Source organism: Mesoplodon mirus (assembly GCF_964341445.2).
Source record: "Mesoplodon mirus genome assembly, chromosome: 17".
Taxonomy (NCBI): Eukaryota; Metazoa; Chordata; class Mammalia; order Artiodactyla; family Ziphiidae; genus Mesoplodon; species Mesoplodon mirus.
In genome coordinates this window covers 77,919,242-77,945,231 of record NC_138993.1, presented here as the reverse complement: position 1 = coordinate 77,945,231, position 25,990 = coordinate 77,919,242, and the positions used below count along the sequence as shown (strand labels likewise).

Sequence of the window (25,990 nt, the reverse complement as noted above, 5' to 3'; positions counted from 1 at the left end):
TTAGGTGTACAGTTTGATGAATTTTGACAAATGTAGTGTGAGAGGAAGATCAGGATGGCACCAGTATTGCCAAGAGAGCCTCGAAATGGACCGGAGGCCGCTGAGGAAGTGGGGTTTGTATGCATCTCAGTCCGGATGGAATCGGAACTCTGACCACTTATTGTCTTGATGCGGGCATCCGGAACATCTGCACAACGTTCCAGAAACTCAAGACACTTATCAGACCCCTGGCCTAAATAACTTGTGACAGCCTATCCCTTACGGACAAGTATCTCCTTTCTTGTGTCAGAGTCAATCATAATTCTTGCCGGACTTTAACAACCTCACGGGGCCTTCCCTGGCAGCCCAGTGGGTGAGACTCCGTGCTCCCAGTGCAGGGGTCACGGATTTGATCCCTGGTTGGGGAGCTGGATCCTGCATGCAGGCCGCAACTAAGAGTCCACAGGCTGCAACGAAGATCCAGCGCAGCCTAAATTTAAAATGGGTAGGATGGTAAGTTAACAAACAAAAACAAGCTCATGGCGTTTGCGTTTGTAAACCCCTGACTCTTTCTCTTCTATTGAACACTCTTTCACCTTTACCCAAATCTGTGTTTCCCAAGTTGAAATTCTTAAAGATCCCAAATACGTTCTTTTCTTATACGCAGCCTTCTGCGTTTTCTTAGTCAACAGCAAACACCCATGAAACCACCACCCCAGTCAAGATAGAAAACATTTTCTTCAATCCCGAAGGGCCCCTCGTGTCCCTTTGTGGTTCTCCCCCATCCCTAACCCCAGGCAGCCACGGATCTGCTTTCTGTCACTACAGGTTAGTTTTTCACGTTACAGAATTTCATATAGATGGAATGGCATGGTATATACTTTTTTGTATCTGGACTCATCCATGCCGTGTGAACCACAAGTTCATGCCTTTTCATTGCTGATAGCAGCTTATTCCCATGTGGATCTACCACACCTGTTTACCCATTCACCTGTTGAAGGACTTTTGGTTACTTCCAGTATTTTGGTGGTTACAAATAGAGCTGCTATAAATACTCCACACCAAATCGTTGTGTGGACAGATGCTTTCATTTCTCTTGGGTAAATACCTAGGAGTGGGATGGCTGGGTCATATGGTAGGTGTATGTTTAGCTTTAAAAAGAAACTGTCGGGCTTCCCTGGTGGCGCAGTGGTTGAGAGTCCGCCTGCCGATGCAGGGGACACGGGTTCGTGCCCCGGTCCGGGAAGATCCCACATGCCGCAGAGCGGCTGGGCCTGTGAGCCATGGCTGCTGAGCCTGCGCGTCCGGAGCCTGTGCTCCACGACGGGAGAGGCCACAACAGTGAGAGGCCCGCATACCGCAAAAAAAAAAAAAAAAAAAAGAAACTGTCAAACGCTTTTCCAAAGTGGTTGTACCATTGTAAGTCCCCTCCAAAGTAGCTCCACATCCTGGACAATACTTGGTATCGTTAGTCTTTTAAATTTAAACAATTACGATAGCTGTCTAATGGTATCTCATTGTGATTGTAATTTGCATTTTCTTGATGACTGTTGAGGTCGAAGATCTTTTCCTGTGCCTAATAATTCACATATCTTCTTTGGGTAAGTGTTCAAACTTTGTCCTATTTTTAAAAATTGGTGACTAGTTTTCTTGTTACTGAATTCTAAGTGTTTTTATATATTTTGGATACAGATACTCTGATGTATTGTAAATATTTTTCACCATTATGCGGCTTGCCTTTTTATTTCTTAATAGTACCTTTTAAAAAACAAGCTTTAAATTTAATGAAAATCCCGTTTATTGGTATTTTTTATGCTTCATACTTTTTCTACCTAAGAAATCTTTGCATATCCCAACACCATAAAGATTTTTCTCCTGTGTTTTTCTTTTTCTTTTTTTCTAGAAGGTATATGGTTTTAGCTTCTACAATTAGGCCTATGATCAAATTAAATTTAAATTTTGCAGATGGTGTGAGATAAGAGTCAATGTTCATTCCTACCCCCGCCCCAATATTGATAGCTAGCTATTTGATGAAAAGACTTTTCTTAACCTATTAAATTACCTTGGCATCTTTGTCAAAAATAAGTTGGCCCCGAATAAGTGGATATACTGTGATGCTCCCTGTTCCATTCAGTTGATATACATGTCCATCATTTCACCAATACCATAATGTATTCATTACTGTAGCCTTATAATGAGTCTTGAAATTAGCTAAAGTTCTCCAACTGTTCTTGTAAAAACTGCTTTGGCTTTTTGAATTTCCATAGGCATTTTAGACTCAGCTAATCATTTTTCTATAAAGTAAAAAGCCTGCTGGAATTTTGGTGGGCATTGGAGAAAACCGACGTCTTAACAATATTGGGTCTTGGGACTTCCCTGGGGGTCCAGTGGTAAAGATTCCAATGCAGGGGATGCAGGTTCGATCCCTGATCAGGGAACTAAGATCCCCCATACTGCAGGGCAACTAAGCCTGTGTGCCACAACTACTGAGCTCAGGTACCTCAACGAGAAAGCCCGTGTGCTCTGGAGCCCGCGCATCTCAACTAGAGAGAGAAAAACCCACACGCCACAACTAGGGAAAAGCCCGCGTCCCGAAATAAAAGATCCCTCGTGCCTCAATGAAGATCCCGCGTGCCGCAACTAAGACCCGATGCAGCCCCCCAAAATAAAAGAAAATAAATTTAAAACAAAAATAAACAAAAACAAAACCCCCAATATTGGGTCTTCCAATGACATGCTGTTGTTCTCCATTTATTTTGGTGTTCTTTAAATTTTTTTCAGCAATGCTTGATAGTTTTCTGTGTTCATCTTTTTGTATAGTTTGTAGTTTATCCCCAGGTGTTTCACATATTTCTGGATATTATTTCAAATGGAATTGTACTTTAAAATTTTATTTTCCAATTGTTTGTTGATAGAATGTAGAAATACAATTGATCTTTGTTTAGTGAACTTGCATCTTCTGACCATGCTAAACTGGCTTATTAGTTCTAGTAGCATTTTTTGTTCTACCTATATGATCATGTCATGTGTAAATAAAGACTATTTTACTTCTTCATTCCTATCTACATGCCTTTCACTTCTTGTTTTATTGCAGTGGCTAAGATCTTCAACACAATACTGAATAAAGGTTGCCTTGTCCCAGCCTTAGGGGGAAAGCTTTCAGTCTGTTACTCTTAAGCATAATGTTAGCTTAAATCTTATGTAAATGTCCTTTCTCATGTTACGGAATTTCCCTTCTATTCCTAGTTTTCTGAGTTGTTTTTAAAATCTACGAGTGTTGGGACTCCCCTGGTGGTCCAGTGGTTAAGACTCCATGCTCCCAATGCAGGGCCTGGGTTCAATCCCTGGTCAGGAAACTAGGTCCTGCATGCTGCAACTAAAGATCCCACACAGGACAATGAAGATCCCTCATGCCGCAACTAAGACCCAGAGCAGCCAAATAAATAAATATTAAAAAATAAAATCAACGAGTGTTGAATTTCATCAAAATCTTCTTAATCTATTGAGATGATTACGTTTTTTATTTCTTTTCTTTTTTAGATTTTTAAATGATAAACCAACCTTGCATTCTTGAGGAAAACTTCACTTGGTTTTGGTATATTATTGATTCTATATATTGCTGTATTCAAATTGCTAATGTTTGGCTAAGGGATATTGGTTGGTGGTGTGATATTTTTGTCTGGTTTTTTAATCAGGGTAATGCTGGACTCATAATTTTAGTTGTGAACTATTCCCTCCTCTGTTTCTGAAAGACCGTGTAAGGTTTTTATTTTCTGTTTCTTGTGTCCATTTTGATAATTTGCAAATTTTGTGGAATTTGACCATGTGATCTAAGTTATAGAATTTATTGGCATAAACTGATTCATAATATTCTCTGTAGGATCTGTTGTCATGTCCTTTCATTCCTAGTATTGATAATTTTTGTTTCTTCTTTTTGACATTAGTCTAAAGGTTTATCGATTTTGTTGGTCTTCTCAAAAGAACCAGCTTTTGGTTTCATTGATTTCTCTATTTGTCCATTTTCTATTTCTTTGATTTCTACTTTTACCTTTATTATTTCCTTCCACCTATTATACTCTGGATTTAAATTGCTCTTCTTTTTCTAGCTTTTTAAGGCTTAGATCATTATATTTAAAACTTTCATTTTTTAACGTAAGCATCTGAAGCTATAAATATCCCCAAGCACTTCTTTAGCTGTTATCTTACATTTTTGATATGTTGTTTTCTTATTCATTCAATTAAAAATATTTTCTAATTTTTCTTGTGATTTTTCTTTGACTCATAGGTTATTTATTTTTTGCAGTATGCGGGCCTCTCACTGTTGTGGCCTCTCCCATTGCAGAGCACAGGCTCTGGACACGCAGGCTCAGCGGCCATGGCTCTGCGGCATGTGGGATCTTCCCGGACCGGGGCACGAACCCGTGTCCCCTGCATCGGCAGGCGGACTCTCGACCACTGTGCCACCAGGGAAGCCCTGGTTATTTATTTAAAAGTGTGTTATTTATGTTATCTATTTATATTAGAATTATTGGATTATTTATTTAGAAGTGTATTGCTTAATTTCCAAACATTTAGTCATTTACCAATTATCTGTTACATTTCTACTTGAATTTCATTGTGATCTAGGACATATTCTGTATAGTTTCAACCCTTTAAAGTGCAGTGAGACTTGTTTGATGACACATCACATGCTTACCTTGGTTAGAGTCCCCACGAGCTGGGAAGAGCGTTGTTGAGTGTACTATTCTGTAATTATCAGCGAGGTCAGGTCGGTTGATGTTTCATGTCCTTCCTGTTTTTCTGTCTACTTATCAGCTACTCAGAGTGCTGAAGTCTCCGACTAAAATTATGGATTTGTCTGCTGCTTCTATTGCTCTTTTCAGCTGTCAGTTTTTGCTTCATTTATTTGGAAGCTCTGTTACTAGAGGTCTGTACATGTAGGGTTGGCTCTGATGAGCACCTCTTTTATCTTTATGAAATGCCTCTACCTCTGCAAATACTCCTTGTCCTGAAGTCTACTAGATGCTAATATAGCCACACAACTCTGTGTGTGTGTGATTTCCTATGATTAGTTTTCACGCTAAAGCTTTTTTCATCTTTTACTTTGAACCCATGTCTTTATGTGTAAAATAACTTCCTTGTAGATGACAAATACCTACCTGGGTCTTAATTTTCTATCCAGTCTGAAAGTCTTTGCCTTTTAGTTGGAGTGTTTCGATCATTTTATTTCTGTTCTTTATTCCCGTTCCCCCACTTTCCTGCCCCCTTTGGGCAGGTTTAAGATTTATACCGAATCAGAACAGGCCCCCATTTGTCATATGTGCTGGCCTGTGGCACTGTCTTAAGTACCTTCGTATTAACTCAGGACAACCCCACAGCTAAGGAGCATCATTATCTTCTTTTAAAAGATAAGAAAACCAAGGTTTAGACAGTGTAATTTTCTTAAGGGCACCCAGATGGCGACAGAGCCAGGCTTTGACCTCTGGGCCACCTGACCGTGAAGCTCCAGCCCTATAACCCTTTCTTTCTGCCAGCCCAGGGGCCTCCAAGGTGTGAGAAGCTGACAGCATGTCTGCTCTAAGATGCAGCGCCATCTCCGTTTACAGAGCAGTTGACCTTCTTAAGTGGGCACCCGTAAAAACCTTCTCAGCTTTTTATGTCACTGCTTCACATTTATCTACATCTGTACCTCCCGTTATATGCTGTCCTCCTGTCTTTGTAAGAACACACACGTGCACACACAGACACACAAACCACATGCACCCCAGCAACCAAGAGAATGTGGGGCATCCTGTGCTGGGGACTGGGGAGCAGAGAACCCCCGACCCCTGATCCTGGAGGGCATCTGAGAAGCCAAAGCTCGTGGCTGGTGTGAGAGGACTAAGGATGATTTTTACATAACGTTGTTTGAAAGCAATAGAGAACACCTAACAGTGACTCTATGGAGCTCACAAAGCAGGAACTGTTTACTGTCTGGCTCTTTACTGAAAAGGTTGACAACCCTGCCCTAGACGTGCGGAAAGAGAAAAGAACTTCAAAAATATGGATTAGTGCCCTCAGAACTTCGAGAACGTACTGTAGCCATAAAAACAAAACAAAGCAACAGTCTCCTATTAAAATTGGGGGTAATCAGGAAACAGGAAGTGACAGCCTGATCTAGAAGCCGCTGCGTGGGGGAAGAACTGACCAGAAACAGAAGTGGAAAGTTTACAGGGGCAGGGAGGGGCGGGGGCTGTGCGTTTCCATTCAAGATCATCTGGGCTATTTTCTTCACAAAATTCCTCTTAAAGAAAGTGAGAGCGGGACGATCAGAGGGGAAGATGCCCTGAGGAAGTGAGTGGAGAAAGGACAGAAGGGAGTCAGTAGTCTCCTGAGGAGGGCGTTTCGCTGGGTCCTGTCAGGACCCATGAAAATGGGCCCCATGTCGCAATCTTGTGAAATACGAAAACCTGGGACTAGATTTCAAAAATTCTGTGGGGAAAAAAAACCACAAAACAGGTTAGTTACACAGCGGCAGCCAACTTCAGAGCTGGAAATCAGAGGCTGGGGAGCGAGTCCTTCCGAGTTCTGGGCCAGGACGTGAACCTAGAACTTCCTTTATTTATTTACTTGGCTGTATCGGGTCTTAGTTGTGGCATGCGGGATTTTTCACTGCGGCGCGCCAGCTTGGTAGTTGTGGTGCGAGGGCTTCGTTGCCCCGCGTGGCTTGCGGGATCTTAGTTCCCGGACCAGGGATCGAACCCGTGTCCCCTGCATCGGAAGGCGGATTCTTTAACACTGGACCGCCAGGGAAGTCCCGAACCTAGAACTTCATATGCAGCCAAACTACTAACACAAAGGCAAAATAAGTCAGACAAGCAAGGATTCAGAACATTTTCCTCCCATGCCTTTCTGCTGAGGAAGTCATGTAAGGATCACTTTAGTAAAAACGAATCAGGAAAATAAGTAAAAGGAAGGCTGGGGTCTGGGGAGGAGGGGACGCCAGCCACGCGGCCGGTCGGAAGGCATCAGGTTCTGAGGAAAAGGTCTTTGAGAAGAAACTGGATTCGTGCAGAGTTTAATAAGAAAACTGCAAATTGTGGTGATAAGACAAAGGTTTGTGGGGTTTTTTTGTCAATAGCATTAAAAATTGCTATATTTTTACTTAAAATTTTTATTTTAAAATGTCCAGGGAAGACAAAAAGCTGGACCAGAGTCCAGATATAAAGTTAAAATATGACGTGAACTTTGAGCGTTTGATGGCGTTTGGAAGAAGAGAGCTTATTCGTCTCTGTGCTCAGAGTCTGAGCTGCCCGGGTACAGAATCACACCTCACTCCAGGGTTCCAGGGTGAGTTAACAGATGATCGTAAATGCCTTTTGTGAGTTTGCAACGTTTAGACAAAACATGCAAAGTTTAACATGTATAAATATATAATCATGATATGACAAGAGCTGTCAGAAACTGGAAGGGGGAGGAATCATGGGGAAGAATATGGGCCTTCATTTCCTCATTTTCATACTAGATACTCTTGAGAAAACAGTTGAGCCAAGTAAATGGAGGCTGGAATGTGTGACTTGCTCTGAAGGAACCGAAGAAGACACACCTGACTAGATGGGGGGGAGGGGGAGGGGGAGGGGCGCTGGGTCCCCCTGGCTGGGCTGACCCACGCCCTCCATGCTAGGGGCAGGATGCCATGGGTGTGGTATGCGGGGCCATTTTGTCTTTCTTAACAATTTGGATGAACTTTACTTACAAACTTTGTTTTGGCAAAAATTCAAGCAGTATAAAGTATGCAATGAACAGTTTCCCTTGGCCCTGGAAGTCCACTGTGAGGGACAGCTGTGTGCTGTTGTGGACCTGCGCGCACACACACACACACACACACACACACACACACACGCGTGCACGGGGTGGTGCCCTGCCCCCTCCCGTGGCCACACCTCTCCCTCCCATGCGACATCCGCTCCATCAGCGTCTGGATCTCACTCTGGGGAAGGCCGGGGAGCCCAGCGTCACACACGTTTGGACGGACACCACCTAAGTCCTGTCCGAGGACATTCAGGATTTTTTCTGTGCGTGCTGTTCCGGTACCAGGCTTCCCTCCCCACGAGCGGCAGGACATCGAAAGGGATGTGGACTTTGGTGGGTCAAGAGTACGGGCATTTTCGATCCATGTGCTTGTCAGTTTAGCTGAGACCACCGTTCCACGCTGCAACTGAGGGGGCACGTCCTGAGGGTCCGCGGTCTGAGCCAGAGCACGGGAGCTACCCTGATGGCCCGGTCCCCCCAGCCCTTTCTGCTGACCCCTCGACCGTCAGTCTCTTGATGGGCAGGTTCCGCTTCCAGGCCAGAGGTGGACCAGGGTCGACCTCATCAGAGGGTCACCCCCCACCCCAGGGAGGGAACGGGGGGACAGGGTGTTGGGCAGCAGAGCTCCTGCCTGGCCTAACAGCTCGTCCACCTAGAACCCGTCACCCGACACGTCTCCCCGGGGCCTGAGGCAGGGGGCTTGGCCGCCCTCAGCATCACGGTGACTCGGTGCTTCTCCTTCTGATCCACCGCTCCGTCCTCCAGCTCTGATCCTACCTCAGCCCCTCCCGCCCCCCAGCCCAGCCCCAGCCCCAGCGAGCGCCCGTCCCGACCCACCCCCCTTCCTGGGCCAGGGACCATGGCGCGCCCCCCACCAGCCGCTCTGGGCTCAGACTCACCGAGGGCACAGCCACGGCGGCCGGCCGGCAGTTCTGTGCACACAGAAGTGCTCAGCACTGCCTTATTCTGACCCCCAAATTGCCAGTTTTTATTTAAAAACGTTTCCCCCCTCCCGATTTTTAAGAATGTCATTTATCTTTGTCTTTTAAAAAAGGGGTCTTAATTCGTATTAGACTTTTTGCCACTCCAAAAAAGACGCATCTCAAGTTCTTTTCTTCTATTTACAGTTTCATTTCTTGGACCCTTGCTGACGCGCCTGTCCCCAGCCCCGCCCCGCTGCAGCCCCGCGGGCGTGGTTTCCGCACGGACCGCCTTGCCCGCCGCCCTGCGTCAGGAGACTTCTGAAACAACGCTCCACTCCTCTTGCCTGTTTCTCTCCTGCTGTTACTGTAGAGTCACCATGTCTGTGTTTTAAAGGGGACGTTTGACACCGTCCCACGCTGCCCCGACCTCCTGCCTGAAGCTCAGGGCTTCCCCGTGTAAGTCATCAAAGCATCTCACCTTCTTCCTTCCAATTTAGTAGCTTTTTGCCTACGTGTCTTTTCCTTTTCAATCATTCCTCGACTGCCAGTTTCCCACGTTGACCTTTAACTGTATGAGACGTGACGTGACGTGACCCTGAAGGAAGCGCACAGGTGAAACACAGTGAGGTCAGGGCGGGGGGGCCGGGGGCTGTGGCCCACCCCGCCCTGCTGTCTGCCACGCTAAAAGGGTGAGGAGGAATGTGTCGTTTGCGTACCACAGTTTCATTAATGTAATTTTAAGGCCCATTAAAGTAATTTTATTCAGGGTAAGTCTACATTAAATTACAATGTCAACAATCAAGAGATAATGAACGTAAAGTCTAAGAAGTAGAATCTATCTGGTCTCTTATTACCGACCACCTGTTACTGAACTCACAAATGAAAATTTACAAATATAGAAATAAGGCCGATACTTAAAGAGGATTTTCACATGGAAACCCCTAAGATGGCATATTTTAAACACACATGTTTCAAAAAGGGAGAATCTTTTAATAATTTAGCACAAAAATCAAATTATATAAACTTGGTATATTCCAGAAAATATTGCTTTCAACACTTACACCATGATCAAAATTCCTTTGGTAGCTTTTAATCAAAATGTAGCATGCTATTATGTAAAATATAAAGCACTTTTAAATGTCCTCAGAAAAGTATCTTTGCTTTAGTTACCACACAAACGTCATCGTCCGCTGCTCAGCCTCGGCCGTGCGCACACAACACGAAAGCAGGTGCCACCGAGGTCACCCCGGCTCACAATGTCAAGTCTCCTCTGAAACCTTTTCAGCGGTTACAGCAGAGGACAGCCACCCTGCCCAGGCCGTGAAAACAAACCCAAACTTTACTGTCGCAATCATACAAACAACGCAATTAGAAAAAATCAAACAGCAGTTCCCCAATGCAGAGAACGGGGCTGCTAGACTCAATCTTAGAACAGCAAACACACACACACACTGCCCCCCTCTAAACCCTCAAACAGAAAATCCACAAGGGACGCAGTGGAAGTAAAGTGAAGGCGCCCATGGGCTCGCGGCGTCACACACGTCGGACGTGCTGTCCTCCTGGTGCATCAGAGGTCTCGCCAAGGAGCCCCATCCTGAAAGCCACTCCTCAGGGGTTAACACTTGTTGAAAGACCGGGAACAGATGCTACTATCCAGGCTGCATAATCGACCAGCCAGCTTTAAGAATGACTGTTTCTCCCTAACGTTCACCAGTAAGGTTCTTGTTTGGGGTCTAAGAGCTTGTGTCCCTGCAGCTCAGAAGGGCAGCACGCAGGGTCTCACACACACACCCTGAACACCAGCTTCTGCCACGAGAACACCGCTTACAAAGGAGCCTCTTTTAAGAAACCAGCATCTGCTTGTCCGACCTCAGAGTCACTCTGCAGAGCCACGGAACCACCCAAATGCCTAAAAGAACAGGAAGAAGAACTGGAGGGAAGGTACACAAGCCATTTGCAAATCCTTGAGCCTGTGAAGGAGGATCCAAGGATCCCCTCTTTCCTGCTAGTCCCAAAGCAGCCATGCTGCTAAGTACCAGAAAGTCCTGGAAACAGCACAGAAGTGTTTCTGCCCTAAAGATACATTCTAGTGTCTCATGGGAGGAGCCGCCGCGAGCCTCAGGCCACGTAGCGGTACTGGTTGGGGCTGTCCTGGTCTCTCTCCATGTAGTCTCTGTCTATGAGAGATTCGATTCTCTTTTTCAAATCTCCAGGCTGGAAAAGAAGAACAAAAGCCCCAATTATAGTGGCGTTAGATTTACAACCATAGGGGAATATAGGAAAGATACCACGCTCGAAGCATGGGATTACAGTTATGTGCATATACCACATATCAACACACCCATCTACAAAGAATCATTTATAATCAGAAGCCAATTATAAAACGCTAGACCAAAACTCCCTGCTTCCAAAGACAATGTTAACGTCGTATCGTGAGCAAAGGGCTTCCTTCCGTGTGGCAGGCGTCCGAGCAGGGCTGCCCGTTGGGGGTGTGAGGCTGTGAACGGTGAGCACGGCACCGAGGTCGCTGCACACCACAGCCTGGCAGAGCCTGCCTGGGGTGTGTCCTTCCTTTGTGAGGACGATGCCCCTGATGCCGCCTGCCATCACCGTGTGCTACTACACATGCTCCACGTGCGCAGTGCCCCTGGGAAGGGGACGCACTGGGCACGTCTGCATTTGGAGGCGTGTCTGCACGGTCACCTCCGAGCCCGAGCGGATCCTCCACCCCAAGTGATGGGCCGATACCAGCACCTGTTGGAGCGGAGCTGGCGCTTCTGCAGCCTCTGGTGAACCGCCGGGTCCCTCCTGTCCGGGTCCCTCCTGTCCAGGGACTCCGGCCCCGTGGGGTGCAAGCATGGCGGGGCACAGGACTCCCTGGGGACAGGAGGGCCCACTGGCCCGTCCAGTGTCTGTCCACTCCCCGGTCCGCCTGGGCTGGACAACACGGCCTCAGAGAACTTCTGCCCAGGAGCACAGGTGGTTCTGGGACGCCTGCCGGAAGGCTTTAGGGCAGACGTCCCCGGGCAGAGGCAACGTGACAATAGCGGGAGGACAGAGAGCCGGGCCCTAGCGTCCCTCTCGCGGTGACAGGGGGTCAGGTGGAGCCCCACTCTCGCACACACATGGAGATTTCTGTAGTGTGTGACCAGCTGTAACGGAGGCCAGATGGTCCAATGCTAAAGGTCGTGAGACTCGTATGTGTTTTGCCAAGGGTGCACCCGGTGCTGCGACTTAATCAAGCTGACACCCGCTCACCTTGACGGGAAACTTCAGCTGATTATACAATTCGGAAACGAGCAGGTTGTGGCCCAGCGTCTTTCTCATCTTCATTATCCTGACGATGGCGGCGTCGATCTGGTACTGCCGGTCCTGGAACACGCGCTCTGTGGTGCTGACCTGCTCTTCAACCTGCACGGGAGAAGCCAGATGCGAGAGTGTATTTCAGTGCTAACTATCTCCGACTGTGGAGTCTGATGAGAACCTTCTGCTGAAAGAAAGGCCACAACGCGGGTGGATCCTGTTCTGTGCTGCACTTTTGTTCTAGGGAAACTGTTTAACTTCAGGACCAAAGTAAGTAAATTTATAGGAATAGGTACATTAATTAAAAGACTTTGGGTGCTGACTATGAAACAGATCAACAGAACTTGTAGAACAGAAATGAGAAACTGCCCCATAATATGTGAATCTGACTATAATAAAGGTGACAGTTCCAATAGGTTGTCAGAGAATCAACCCACTTTTTAAAGTAGGGAGGGTGGTTACAATGTTTTCTGATACTAAACTAATTTCTACACTGCTCAGAGAAAGATTTAAATGTATAAACTACTAGAAAAATAGAGGTAAACGTTTTTTAAAATTTGGGTTAGAGGAAGGTCTTTTCTTAGGATGACCCCCAGGTCAGAAACTGTGCAAGAAAAGACTCTACTTCCCACTACAGTCACGTGGGAAACGCTCTCAGAACGACAAAATCATGTGCACAAAAGACAAAGGTTCATCTCCTCAATATAAACAGGATACCCACAAGTCAGAGGTGGAATATTACAATAAATGTACCAGTGACTTGAATTCAAGCAATTAATTAAAAAGAGAAAAATGCAAATGGCAACTCATGAAACAGCAGGATCAACATCTATAGAGTGCTTACAGGTGCTTGGCCAAGAGTCTTAAGCATTTTCACTGAAATCTCACACCCTGAGATGGTGTTACACTTATTTTAAAAGATGAAGAACTGAGGACTAGAAAGGTTACCTACTTTGTACAAGCTCCTAAATGGCAAAAAGATGCTCAGAGGAACCAAAGGAAGTCACACTAACATGGCAGTGAACTACTTCCATGCCTGAGAACGGGGTGGGCAAAGGCAGGGGGCGGAGGTCAGGACCCCCGTGAGCCAGAGACTGGAATCTGGCTGAGGGGTCAAATCAACAAAGTTCACGTTCTCTGACCCAGCGATTCCAGGGCAAGGAGTTTATACTCAAGAAACAACCCAGCCAGGGAAACAGGAGTGTTTTGTACAGGATGGTTAGCATAACCCTATTTCCAGGAATGGAAACATCCTGACTGCCTTTCAGCAAGGGCACTGCCAGGCCCTGAAGATGGGCCCCACGGATTCTCGGATTCGAGCCACACAACAGATTACTCTGCACCCTTAAAAACCAAGTCCTGATGTGGAAAGAGGCCCAGGGTGAAGAATAGGAACAGCTTACAAAATGGTGCATGTAAATGGCACGTGGAGCCATCCCATTAAGACAAGTTTACACATGGACATCAGAGAAAAAAGCTGCCTGCAAAAAAGCTGCAAGCTCCAGTGGCAGGAGAGGTCACCTCTGGAGCAAAGAGGTGACAGACAGGCCCACTTGGGAATTATAACTCCAGAATCTTACACCCTTTAGTCACTCTGGTATGAATTCCTAATAGTAAGAAAGATGGAACACAGGCTATGTGTGCATTAAACCTTCAACAGATATGTCGGATTACCCACTAAAAACGCTGTGCCAATCCAAACGTCTCTTAAAAAATAAATTAAATAAAAAAAATTAAAATTCCCGTTTTCTCATATTCTTGCCAACTCCGGATACTATCAAACTTTTAAACATTTCCCAAATTGATAGCCAAAAAATAGAATATTATTTTAATTTGAATTGAAACAACTCCTGATGAGATTAAATACCTTTCACGTATTTATTGATCTATTTCTTTTGCACGATCTGAACATACTTCCCGCCTGGGCAACGCCGAGCTCCTCCGGGGAGGGACGGCAGGCCCCAGCCCCGCTGCAGGTGCAGGAGCGTCTGTGACGCCACCGCAGACCTTCAGAGCTGCCCGTACATCATCTGGACCACCTCCCTCATCCACACGTACAAGGGGGCGGCTGACACCTGCTCTGTAGATGGGCACCAGGGCGCGTCTGCCCGCCTGGCCCACACGCTGGCCACAGCCCTGCGGTGCCAGGGCTTCTGCATCAGGAAGGCCCGAGGGCAGGTCCAGAACCTGCTCCGGACATGTGACACTCGAGAGCCTGATCAAAACTACAGACGCTCCACCTGCACATGGATCCCAGAGGCGCTGCCGGTGGGTCCACGACTCCCAGGACCCTCACCACTTCCACCCCAGGACCTGGTGGAGGCGAGGCTGAGAGAATGGCTGAGTGCTATGCAGAAATCAAGAGATAAGTCACCAGGTTTTGGAAATGACGTGCTCTCCACGCTAACAGCATGCGGTCTAGGAAGATGTGATTTATCCACCACTTCTGTGAATAGGAACCGTAACTGTTAAATGCATTTCTTTCTGATTTTTGCTCCTGTCGTGAGCATAAAGTAATGAAAGTTACGTTAAAATAAGCACTCTCATAGACATGACGTATGTAATTAGACGCTTTAGAATATGCTCTGGAACCCTACAGTCGAGAAATTACTCTAGAACTAGTGATTCCCTGGTGAATGCCGTGTAACAAGAAGAGAAAGTGGATACGTACGGTTTCCTTCATCTGAATTTGATTGATCTTGATCCGGAACAACTTGTGCTTGAATTCTCCGTTGAAGATGAATCTGTCTCCGTCTTCGACCTCCCTTCCTTTGGGACTTTTGATCAGGACGCGCGCTTTCCCGCAGGCCAGGGACTGCAACGTCCTCCGCAGCTCGCTGTCCTCTGAGCGGGAGAAAGTGCACAGGTCAAGACCCCGAGCAGCCTCGATCTCGGGTGCGACCAGCAGAAGCCGCGTCTCCATCTCTTCCCCAGAAAACGCCCCTGCTGAGGACGCGTGCCTACCTATCCCAGTGGCCATCTTTATGTCCTCAAAGCTGAATCCGTCCCCTTCGTTGAACATGAGAAGCACCAGCGTCTGGAACAGCGACACCTGGAACTCCTTCTTTCCCTTAAAGAGAAGGACAGCTCACGTGGAAAGCTGTGTTTGCACACTCCACAGACCTTTTTAAGAGGCTTCTCTTTGCTCTCAAACTTTGTGTGCATGGGGAATGGTAAGAAATTACTAATTAAACACCAAATTAGAAAAAATTAAGTTACCAGTTACACAAGAATATAATGACTCAGGATTGCACTTAATTCTTCTCTTGAAATACTGTGGACAGAGCATGAGAAGGCACGGTGACGAGGCCGGGATGGAGGGGAAGCCGTCAGGAGGCGCGGCTGATACCGCATGAAGAGAACAAGGACCACTGCCAACAGGCACACACGTCACACCTCGCTCGACTGCAGGTCTGGGTGTCTGTCGGCTCCCTTTCCAAGCACCTGCTCCTTCCGTGCCCGTGTCCCATGTCGGTGACTCAGTATTTCAAACCCTCCACCAGGAAAGGGTTAGGACTTGCTGAAGGCTCACACGACGGTGAGCATTTTCTTGGCAATGAAGTCTTTTTAAATTAAGGTGTATAATGGCTTCTCAGACATAGCACTGTCACACACGCAAAGCCATGTGACCCGCCTTATCGCGATACTCCCTCCACTGCGGCCGCTGACACGGGCCCCACCTCCTATCACCCAGCCCCTGCCACTGCCACTCGCCACGTGGTCACTGTGGGGAGGGGCACCCCGTGCAAGCGCTTCCTCTGGGCCCAGCCCGGGGTGTGGACAGTAAGGGGACCGTGGGATCTAACTCTCACGACACCTTAAAGAACTGTATGTGAGGACTTCCCTGGTGGCGCAGTGGTTAAGAATCCGCCTGCCAATGCAGGGGACACGGGTTCAAGCCCTGGTCCAGGAAGATCCCACACGCCATGGAGCAACTAAGCTCGGGCACCACAACTACTGAGCCAACGAGCCACAACTACTGAAGCCCGCACACCTAGAGCCCGTGCTCCGCAACAAAAGAAGCCACCGGGATGAGAAGCCCACGCACCACAACGAAGAGTAGCCCCCACTCGCCGCAACTAGAGAAAGCCCGCGCGCAGCAACGAAGACCCAACGCAGCCAAAAAGGAAACAAATAAATCAATTTATTAAAAAAAAAGAAAAACAAGAACTATATGTAGCGTGTGTGGTTTTGTGTATATGATCCTGTATAATAACACACGATGAAATATGTACAGATAATTTATGTGTAATTGTATATATATGTATATATAATTTATATGAAAATGCATAGTTAACGTAGTACAATTGCAAAACAGTAATTCTGTAATTTTTTGGCTCAGTATACATAACTGAATTTTGTTTACAAAAGTGAAGTTAAGTTCAAATATGGACTGTTTTGTGACATGCTTCTTTCATTTATCAATACATTGTATGCATTTTCCCTTCCTAAATTATCACTTTTAATGACAGCACTGAAACAGATATTCTTATTCATTAATCTGTGAAAATGTTTTATTAAGATGAATTCCCAGAGTTGGAACTGCTTGCAGCAAAGCCCGTGATTTCAGGTTTTGAGGTGCAGCACCACACTGCCCTCTGCAGAGCTCACGGGCTCCTTCCACCAGCGGGCGAGGCTGCTTTTCTTTTAGGTTTAGCCTCTTATCAGTTTCCTAGTCAAAGAGTGGCGTTTTACTGTTTTGAACCTGTAACCCTTTGATGGGCAGAGAAGTGGACACGTTTTCATGGATAGCGATGTTTCAGTCTCACTTTTATGAACTGCCTCTTCACAGCCTTAGCTCTATTTTTAATTAGGTAAATGCTTTTCTATTCTAATTAATTTTTATTGATTAGAATAGTAATCCTTTGACTGTTTCATTTTATTGACCTTTGAAAAGTCAGTGTTGAGTTATACTGAATAATCGCTTCCTTTCTTTGCTACCAAAGTTCAATCACAATCAAAAAACATTCTATTAACATACTTAAGAAAAATAAAAAGTGGAGGAGACACAGGACTTACCTCTTTAAACTCTGCTTTCAACACGGCGTGACCCAGTGTAGTTTGCCACTGAAGCTTTCGACCACTGTGCTTTCCAAGATAAAACGTCTTGAATACTTCCTGAAGTTTAATCATCTGTCAAGCCAAGAAAACAACAAATTTAATTATGGTAAACACCTTTAACCTGAAGAACCGCATACTGTTCAGTGTTCACGGCTGAATGAAAAGTCATTTCTGTGTTTTGACAGCTGCCACCACCTGCTCGGGCCCTGAGGCTGCCTCGATTTCAATGGTACTTTCTGGGAGGGCTCCTGACGCCGTCCAGTGAGGCCAGGACCTCCCTCCTGAGCCCCCGCGGGCTTCCTCGGCCCCTCCCGCAGCCTCTGTGCCCAGGAGCACCCACGGCTCTCATCAGGCTTCATCTGGTGAGATGACCCCTCTCAACAGCTTCCCTCTGCAGCCTCCCCCTGCCCCCGGGCGCCCGAGACCCTCATCACGAGGATTCCTGTCTCCAACTGGCGACCAAGCCTTCTGTGTCTTTTCGGGTTTGTCTTCTCGCCCCGGAGCCCCAGGGCCCGCACTCCACTTGGCCCTGGCAGTGTCACCAGCCGAGGCCCAGTTCCTAGGAGAGGGTTCAGTTCTCCCCTGGGCCCGGCCCCCCCCGCTTCACGGCGCGCACCTCCTCATCCCACCCCTCTGCCAGGTCCGGAGCTGCTCCGCCAGTATTGTCACCAGCCCTCTGGACGGGGTGCTAAGGGAGCGGGACCTGGGCTGCATCTGCGCTGCTGCAAAGCAGCTGCCGAGGGGTGAGGGCCCGGGCCCTCTGTCGGGAAGGCCTGCCAGCCTCGCGGCTGCCTGGCAACTCCTATTCATGCTTTCAAGCTCAGCTCCTAGTCACCCCACGGACCCATGACCCATCTTCAATACATCAGGTCCCAGGCATGATGTCACTGCATTTCTAAGTATTTCAGAAGACAGCTAACAGACAAGGACTCTTCTAGAAAACGGGTCTACTGTACCATCTCACACCTAAAAAAAAGTCAACAGTGTGATAAACCTTCCAATGCAGACCTCTCCTAAAATTATGTCCTGGAGATTAATCCCCAGGAGTGGAAATAATAATAATGATTATAATAAGGTAGCAGCAGCTAACACTGGGTGCTTACTAGCTAGTTACCGTTCTAGGCTCAACAAGGATCAAAGACCTAAATATAAGAGGTAAAACTATAAAGCCCTTAGAAGAAAACATAGGCACAAATTTTCATGACCTTGGATTTGGCAATAGTTTTTTAGATACGACCAAAAGTACAAGTAACAACAGAAAAAAACAGAGTAAGTGGACTTCATCAAAATTAAAAACTTTTATGCAAGAGGACACTATCAAGAAAATAAAAAGACAATTCACAGAAGATATCTGCAAGTCACATGTCTGATAAGGATCTAATGTCTGGAATACAGAAAGAACTCTCACCACTCAATGGACAGAAAACACAATTAAAAAATGGGCAAAGGACTTGAATAGACAATTCCTCAAAGAAGGTCTACAAATAGCCAATAAGTACATGAAAAGATGCTCCACATCAACAGTCAACAGGCAAAAGCAAGTCTAACCAAAATGAGATACTGATTCATACCCACTAAGATGGCTATCATAAAAAATGAAAAATAATGTTGGTGAGGAGGTGTGGAAATTGGAACCCCTGTTGAGTTGCTGATGGGAACGTAAAATGGCGTAGGTGCTATGAAAAATGGTGGTAGTTCGTCAAAAAAGTTGAACAATTATCACATGAACCAGCAATTCTACTCCTAGGGATAGACCCCAAAAAGCTGACAATGGGTAATCAAACACAGCACACTCATGTTCACAGCAGCATCATTCACGACAGTCAGAAGTTGGAAATAGCCCACATGCCCATTGATGGATGGATGAACGAATGTGGTCCATGTACCCGATGGAGCGTTATTCAGCCTTAAATAGGCATGAAGATGCCACACGCGACAGTGTGGATGAACCCTGAGGGCATGCTTGGTGAGAGAAGCCCAACCAAAAAGGCCACACGATGTACGATCTCATTTATAGCAAACGTCCAGAACAAGCGGATCCAGAACAAGGAGAGAGAGAGAGAGGCCAAGTACGTTGAGAATGACGTTGGCTGTGGGTTTGTTGTATATGGCCTTTATTATGTTGATGTAGGTTCCCTCTATGCTCACTTTCTGGAGAGTGTTTATCATAAATGGGTGTTGAATTTTGTCAAAAGCTTTTTCTGCATCTATTGAGATGATCACATGGTATTTATTCTTCCATTTGTTAATATGGTGTATCACTTGATTGACTTGCGTATACTGAAGAATCCTTGCAACCCTGGGATAAATCCTAATTGACCATGGTGTACGATCCTTTTAATGTGTTGTTGGATTCTGTTTGCTGGTATTTTGTTGAGGATTTTTGCATGTATATTCATCAGTGATACTGGTCTGTAATTTTCTCTTTTTGTAGTACCTTTGCCTGGTTTTGGTATCAGGGTGATGGTGGCCTCATAGAATGAGTTTGGGAGTGTTCCTTCCTCTGCAATTTTTTGGAAGAGTTTGAGAAGGATGGGTGTTAGCTCTTCTTTAAATGTTTGACAGAATTCACCTGTGAAGCCACCTGGTCCTGGACTTTTGTTTGTTGGAAGATTTTTAATCACAGTTTCAATTTCATTACTTGTGATTGATCTGTTCATATTTTCTATTTCTTCCTGGTTCAGTCTTGGAAGGTTATACCTTTCTAAGAATTTGTCCATTTCTTCCAGGTTGTCCATTTTATTGGCACAGAGCTGCCTGTAGTAGTCTCATGATGCTTTATATTTCTGCAGTGTCCATTGTAACTTCTCCTTTTTAATTTCTAATTTTATTGATTTGCGTCCTCTCCCTCTTTTTCCTTTTTGTTTTTATTTTATTTATTTATTTTTGGCTGCACTGGGTCTTCGTTGCTGCACATGGGCTTTCTCTAGTTGCGGCGAGCGGGGGCTACCCTTTGTTGCGGTGCGTGTTTTTCTCATTGCGGTGGCTTCTCTCATTGCAGAGCATGGGCTCTGCGCGCAGGCTTCAATAATTGTGGCACGCGGCCTCTAGAATGCAGGCTCAGTAGTTGTGGCACACGGGCTTAGTTGCTCCACGGCATGTGGGATCTTCCCGGACCAGGACTTGAACCTGTGACCCCTGCATTGGCAGGCAGATTCTTAACCACTGCACCACCAGGGAAGTCCCGCTCCCTCTTTTTCTTGATGAGTCTGGCTAATGGTTTATCAATTTTGTTTATCTTCTCAGAGAACCAGCTTTTAGTTTTACTGATCTTTGCTATTGTTTCCTTTGTTTCTATTTCATTTCTTTCTGCTCTGATCTTTATGATTTCTTTCCTTCTGCTAGCTTTGGGGTTTTTTGGTTCTTCTTTCTCTAGTTCCTTTAGGTGTAAGGTTAGATTGTTTGAGATTTTTCTTGTTTCTTGAGGTAGGCTTGTATTGCTATAAACTTCCCTCTTAGAACTGCTTTTGCTGCATCCCATATGTTTTGGATCGGCGTGTTTGCGTTGTCATTTGTCTCTAGGTAATTTCTGATTTCCTCTTTGATTTCTTCAGTGATCTCTTGGTTATTTAGTAATGTATTGTTTAGCCTCCATGTGTATGTGTTTTTTGTTTTTTTTCCCTGTAACTGATTTCTAATCTCAGACCGTTGTGGTTGGAAAAGATGCTTGATATGATTTTGATTTTCTTAAATTTACCAAAGATTGATTTATGATCCAAGATGTGATCTATCCTGGAGAATGATCCATGTGCACTTGAGGAGAAAGTGTAATCTGCCATTTTTGGATGAAATGTCCTATAAATATCAATTAAATCTATCTGGTCTATTGTGTCATTTAAAGCCTGTGTTTCCTGATTAATTTTCTGTTTGGATGATCTGTCCATTGGTGTAGGTGAGGTGTTAAAGTCCCCCACTATTATTGTGTTACTGTCGATTTCCTCTTTTACAGCTGTTAGCAGTTGCCTTACGTATTGAGGTGCTCCTATGTTGGGTGCATATATAACTGTTATATCTTCTTCTTGGATTGATCACTTGATCATTACATAGTGTCCTTCCTTGTCTCTTGTAACATTCTTTATTTTAAAGTCTATTTCATCTGATACAAGTATGGCTACTCCAGCTTTCTTTTGATTTCCATTTGCATAGAATATCTTTCTCCATCCCCTCACTTTCAGTCTGTATGTGTCCCTAGGTCTGAAGTGGGTCTTTTGTAGACAGCATATATATGGGTCTTGTTTTCGTATGCATTCAGCAAGCCTGTGTCTTTTGGTTGGAGAATTTAATCCATTCACGTTTAAGGTAATTATCGATATGTATGCTCCTATTACCATTTCCTGAATTGTTTTGGGTTTGTTTTTGTAGGTCTTTTTCTTCTCTTGTCCTTCCCACTTAGAGAAGTTCCTTTAGCATTTGTTGTAGAGCTGGTTTGGTGGTGGTGAATTCTCTCAGCTTTTGCTTGTCTGTAAAGCTTTTGATTTCTCCTTGGAATCTGAATGAGATCCTTGCAGGGTAGAGTAATCTTGGTTGTAGGTTCTTCCCTTTCATCACTTTAAATATATTGTGCCACTCCCTTCTGGCTTGCAGAGTTTCTGCTGAGAAATCAGCTGTTAACCTTATGGGAGTTCCCTTGTATGTTATTTGTCGTTTTTCCCTTGTTGCTTTCAGTAATTTTTCTCTGTCTTTAATTTTTGTCAATTTGATTACTATGTGTCTTGGTGTGGTTCTCCTTGGGTTTATCCTGCCTGGGACTCTCTGTGCTTCCTGGACTTGGGTGGCTATTTCCTTTCCCATTTCAGGGAAGTTTTTGACTATAATCTCTTCAAATATTTTCTTGGGTCCTTTCTCTCTTTCTTCTCCTTCTGGGACCTCTATAATGCAAATGTTGCTGCGTTTAATGCTGTCCCAGAAGTCTCTTAGGCTGTCTTCATTTCTTTTCATTCTTTTTTGTTTATTTTGTTCCACGGCAGTGAATTCCACCATTCTGTCTTCCAGGTCACTTATCCCTTCTTCTGCCTCAGTTATTCTGCTATTGATTCCTTCTAGAGTATTTTTCATTTCAGTTATTGTATTGTTCATCTCTGTTTGTTCTTTAATTCTTCTAGGTCTTTGTTAAACATTTCTTGCATCTTCTCGATCTTTGCCTCCATTCTTTTTCCGAGGTCCTGGATCGTCTTCACTGTCATTATTCTGAATTCTTTTTCTGGAAGGTTGCCGCCCTCCACTTCATTTAGCTGTTTTTCTGGGGTTTTATCCTGTTCCTTCATCTGGTACAAAGTCCTCTGCCTTTTCATTTTGTCTCCCTTTCTGTGAATGTGGTCTTCCTTCCACAGGCTGCAGAACTGTACTTCTTCTTGCTTTTGCCGTCTGCCCTCTGGTGGATGAGGCTCTCTCAGCCTGAACTATTTTGATGCAACAACTGAACAGACCTGCAGCACCATGAGCAGGGCACGCCCGGGGGGAGGAGGTAAGGGGTGTCTTCTGGCGAAGGCAACTGGGGAGACAAGTGTCTCCCAGATGGTGGGGTGTGTGTGTGTGGTGGTTTTCTGCAGAAGAGGTTCCACTGGGAGGGTCACACCTGGGCCCAGGAGCACGAGAGAACCGGGTGCGTGTGGGGTGCCTCAGAGTCTTCCTATCAGGTGGAGAGATTCAGGGAGGGAGGGCCGAGCCCACGGCTGTGGAGGTCCCATGGGGCAAGCGGACACATAGGCTGGAGGAGAGTGGGGTATGTGCGCCAGGGGAAGGAAGCTGAGGGGCTTCCACAGAACATCAGCATTCAGGATGGAGGGGAGGGAAAAAAGAGAAGAAAACCACAAAGGCAACAGACTAGTGGGGTCAGAAACAGAAGAACAGCCAAGGAAAGATACTGTCTTGGAAACGGCAAGAAGGGCTCCAAGAGGCAGCGCTCTGCCCCGGCTCCCAGAGTCCAGGGCTCCACGCCCAGCTCTCTTCCTGGAGGCCTGGCACCAGCCAGCCGGCGCCCCAAACAGCGGTCCGGGTGCTGCTTCCTTCTCTGCACATTCCGTGCCTGAGCCCAGGGTTCTCCCCAGTACCCGCATGTCCCCAGAGAACCAGAGTGACGACCGACACACGCACCAACCCCTGCCCCTCGCGGGACCCTGGTGCTGTCTACAACGGGCGGGAGGAACAGCCAGACATGGAGGCCCATGGCTCTGCATGCAGGAACTTTTTAAAAAAGCGCCTGTGCCAGCATCTTCTTCACGGGTGGCCGGTGGACATGGAGACAAAATGCGTCCACTGAGAACACTGTTTAGACAGAGACGATTGGGGTTTTGACCGAGTGCATGATTTAAACACTCCTTGAAAGACAGCACATCTGTGCCGGCCTGGGTGCTACAAGGGTGAGGTCTGTGGGGCTCTGGAGCACCAGTATATGAATAACAAAGGGCATTCGGGCTTTAAAACACTTACCTCTGGAGTTAGATGTACTTCCATGGGGGTGTATGTCGGCCAGTATCCCATCGTAAGTATGTTCACTGTCAGGTCTATAGAGCCCGGGTCACTTTGATTCTGCATATACTAAAACCAAAGAAAATCAGGACAGAATGATTACTTTAGAATATCACCAAAAAGAATTAATTCATTAAAAAGTAAATGGTGTCATTTTCAAAGTACAGTTTACCTTGTGTTTTCATTTATTTCACTCCCTGGAACATATTTCACCGAAACCACACACCCTGTTCTAAAGTCACTAGAAATGTTTTCTCTTCTTTAGTCAAATAAGGATCATTAAAATCATTTAAGTCAAATTTTTAGTGTGCAATTTTAGGGATTATTTTCCCTTTTTCTTTTTTTGGCTGTACTGCAGAGCTCATGGGATCTTAGTTCCCCAACCAGGGACTGAACCTGGGCCCTTGGCAGTGAAAGAGTGGAGTCTTAACCACTGGACTGCCAGGGAATTCCCAGGGATTATTTTTCTGTTTCATTTTAAATTTAAGTTTTTTGAATATGTGAGATGTTAATGGTGTAATTTTTAAGGACGAGGATTCTACATAATTCACATACTTATGTACATAATTTACATAATCACTTCTCACAATTTAAAATAGGATACTTTTTAAAAAGCTGTTTTACTTGACAAGAACACAACTTGCCTGCTTGAAATGAACCATGATGTCCTTAGAGAGCTCCATGTCCTTGAACATGCCTTCCAGCTTGCTGGTGAACGCAGCCCCACACTCTGGACACAAGTGGACTGCAGGTGAGCATCCTGGGAGAACACCCATCGGGCACCAAGGCCCACCCCCGCCCCATGTGCTCACCGTGCTTCAGCTTCGACAGCATAGACTTTTCAGCATCAACGGAGGCACTTTTTCCAACAAGGAGTCTTTTTGCCAAATCTTTCTTATAAAATGCTTCAAAGACATCTTTACCTATTTATGAGCAAGTGAGAACAACATTAAGTCATTAGATAGCTTCCATGCAAACGTTCACCTCGACAGCTGAAACGGCCAGAGGGGCGTCTGCCCTGACGCAAGCCAGCTCTACCCACTGAATCCCCACAAACGCCTCACTCAGTCCGTGGCAGCCATCACCCTAGTCCCTGTGGTAACAGGGAAGTGGACACATTCCCGTTTTTCCCAACAGAAGACGGGGCCCGACTACAGACGCTCTGCGGACATCGCGTCCTCTGTGCCCGGCGGTGAGGAGATGCCGTGAGCCCCGCTCACCGTGAATGAACCGGAATAGGATCATGATCTTGTCCAGGATCCTCTCCAGCTCCTCGTCCGTTGCTTCCTTATTACCTGCTCTCAATTTTGAATCAACGTGCTTTGCTGTAAGAGGTAAAATTATTTGAAAAATAAGCATTCATTATCTAACACATATTCTAAATAGATGAAGGAAGATCTTTAATTTCTCCACGCAAAAACTGAACAGTAACACTCTGGAACCTTTCCAAAATGACATTATTATGAGACAAAAAGGCAAACACCTGATTTTCTAAGATCTGTACTTTCAGGGCACCGAGAACAAACACTTTGATTCCATGCTGGGGCTCATGACACATGAGTGCTCCAGAAAGTGCAGTACCCCGTCTTCAAGATGTGGTGTGATACATCTGGGTGAGACTTTCTCAAGAGAAAGCACTTTTCTCAGGGCTGACAATGCAGGGACAGAGCAGTTCTGCTTGGGCTGCTTGTTTCTGAGATACACAAACCAACGATGACCTGGCTTAAGGAAGGCAGAACCCAAGCTCCCAAGAGTCTGAACCCATCTTTAGAGAAATCGCAATCCATAAAGTGGTTCAAAGGCCAAATTAAATTGCCTTTAAACTTCTCCTCTTGTTGCTTTTTTCCCTTATCATTCTTTATTATGAAATATTCTGAACATACACAGAAGTAGTCACTTGTACAGTGAACCCCATGTGCCCACCACACATTTTCAACAACCCTCAACAGAGCCCAAGTCTGCATCACACCTTCCCTGCCCTTTGCCTCCTGTCAATCTCAAAAAAAAAAAAAATTTACTGACTAATGAAATTCTGTGAATCCTAAAATATTTTGATATTATCATGAAATAATCATATAAAGTGATAATTTAAAAACTGTTTCGATGTATGTGTATGACTGATTCACTTTGTTATAAAGCAGAAACTAATAAAAAAAAAAATGAAAAAAAATAAAAAAAAAATAAAATAAAATAAAAACTGTTTCATCTTAAAATATGCTATCTCCTGAGATGTCATTCAATTTTACCGTACTTTTGATACTGACTGGAGGATACAAAGATAGTGACTAAATAGCATCTCCTGTTAAGTATTATCTAGAGATTGATAGTTATCCTCATAACCTCATAATGTTCATATGCAACAAACCTCAATCCAATTTCTGAGCAGAAATCACTGGCTTGTAGTCGACGTAGAGAATCAAGGCTCATCCTTACAAAAACAACTCTGGAGCTGTGAGTAGTACAAA

At 45.4% G+C, this 25,990-nt stretch overlaps 1 protein-coding gene across 1 annotated transcript in view; it reads right to left on the bottom strand.

Annotated features, from left to right (window-relative positions):
- Positions 1 to 9,706: 9,706 nt before the first annotated feature.
- CUL4A (cullin 4A) overlaps positions 9,707 to 25,990 on the bottom strand; it is a gene marked incomplete at its 5' end in the record, with an annotated part of 42,575 nt that continues 26,291 nt past the window's right edge. Inside the window, 9 exons of the mRNA XM_082602243.1 lie at positions 9,707 to 10,907; positions 11,952 to 12,104; positions 14,668 to 14,840; positions 14,961 to 15,066; positions 17,016 to 17,129; positions 23,487 to 23,594; positions 24,170 to 24,255; positions 24,338 to 24,448; positions 24,746 to 24,850. Coding sequence (XP_082458369.1) covers positions 10,812 to 10,907; positions 11,952 to 12,104; positions 14,668 to 14,840; positions 14,961 to 15,066; positions 17,016 to 17,129; positions 23,487 to 23,594; positions 24,170 to 24,255; positions 24,338 to 24,448; positions 24,746 to 24,850 — 1,052 coding nt within the window. The 3' untranslated portion in view covers positions 9,707 to 10,811. The remainder of the gene's footprint in view (positions 10,908 to 11,951; positions 12,105 to 14,667; positions 14,841 to 14,960; positions 15,067 to 17,015; positions 17,130 to 23,486; positions 23,595 to 24,169; positions 24,256 to 24,337; positions 24,449 to 24,745; positions 24,851 to 25,990) is intronic.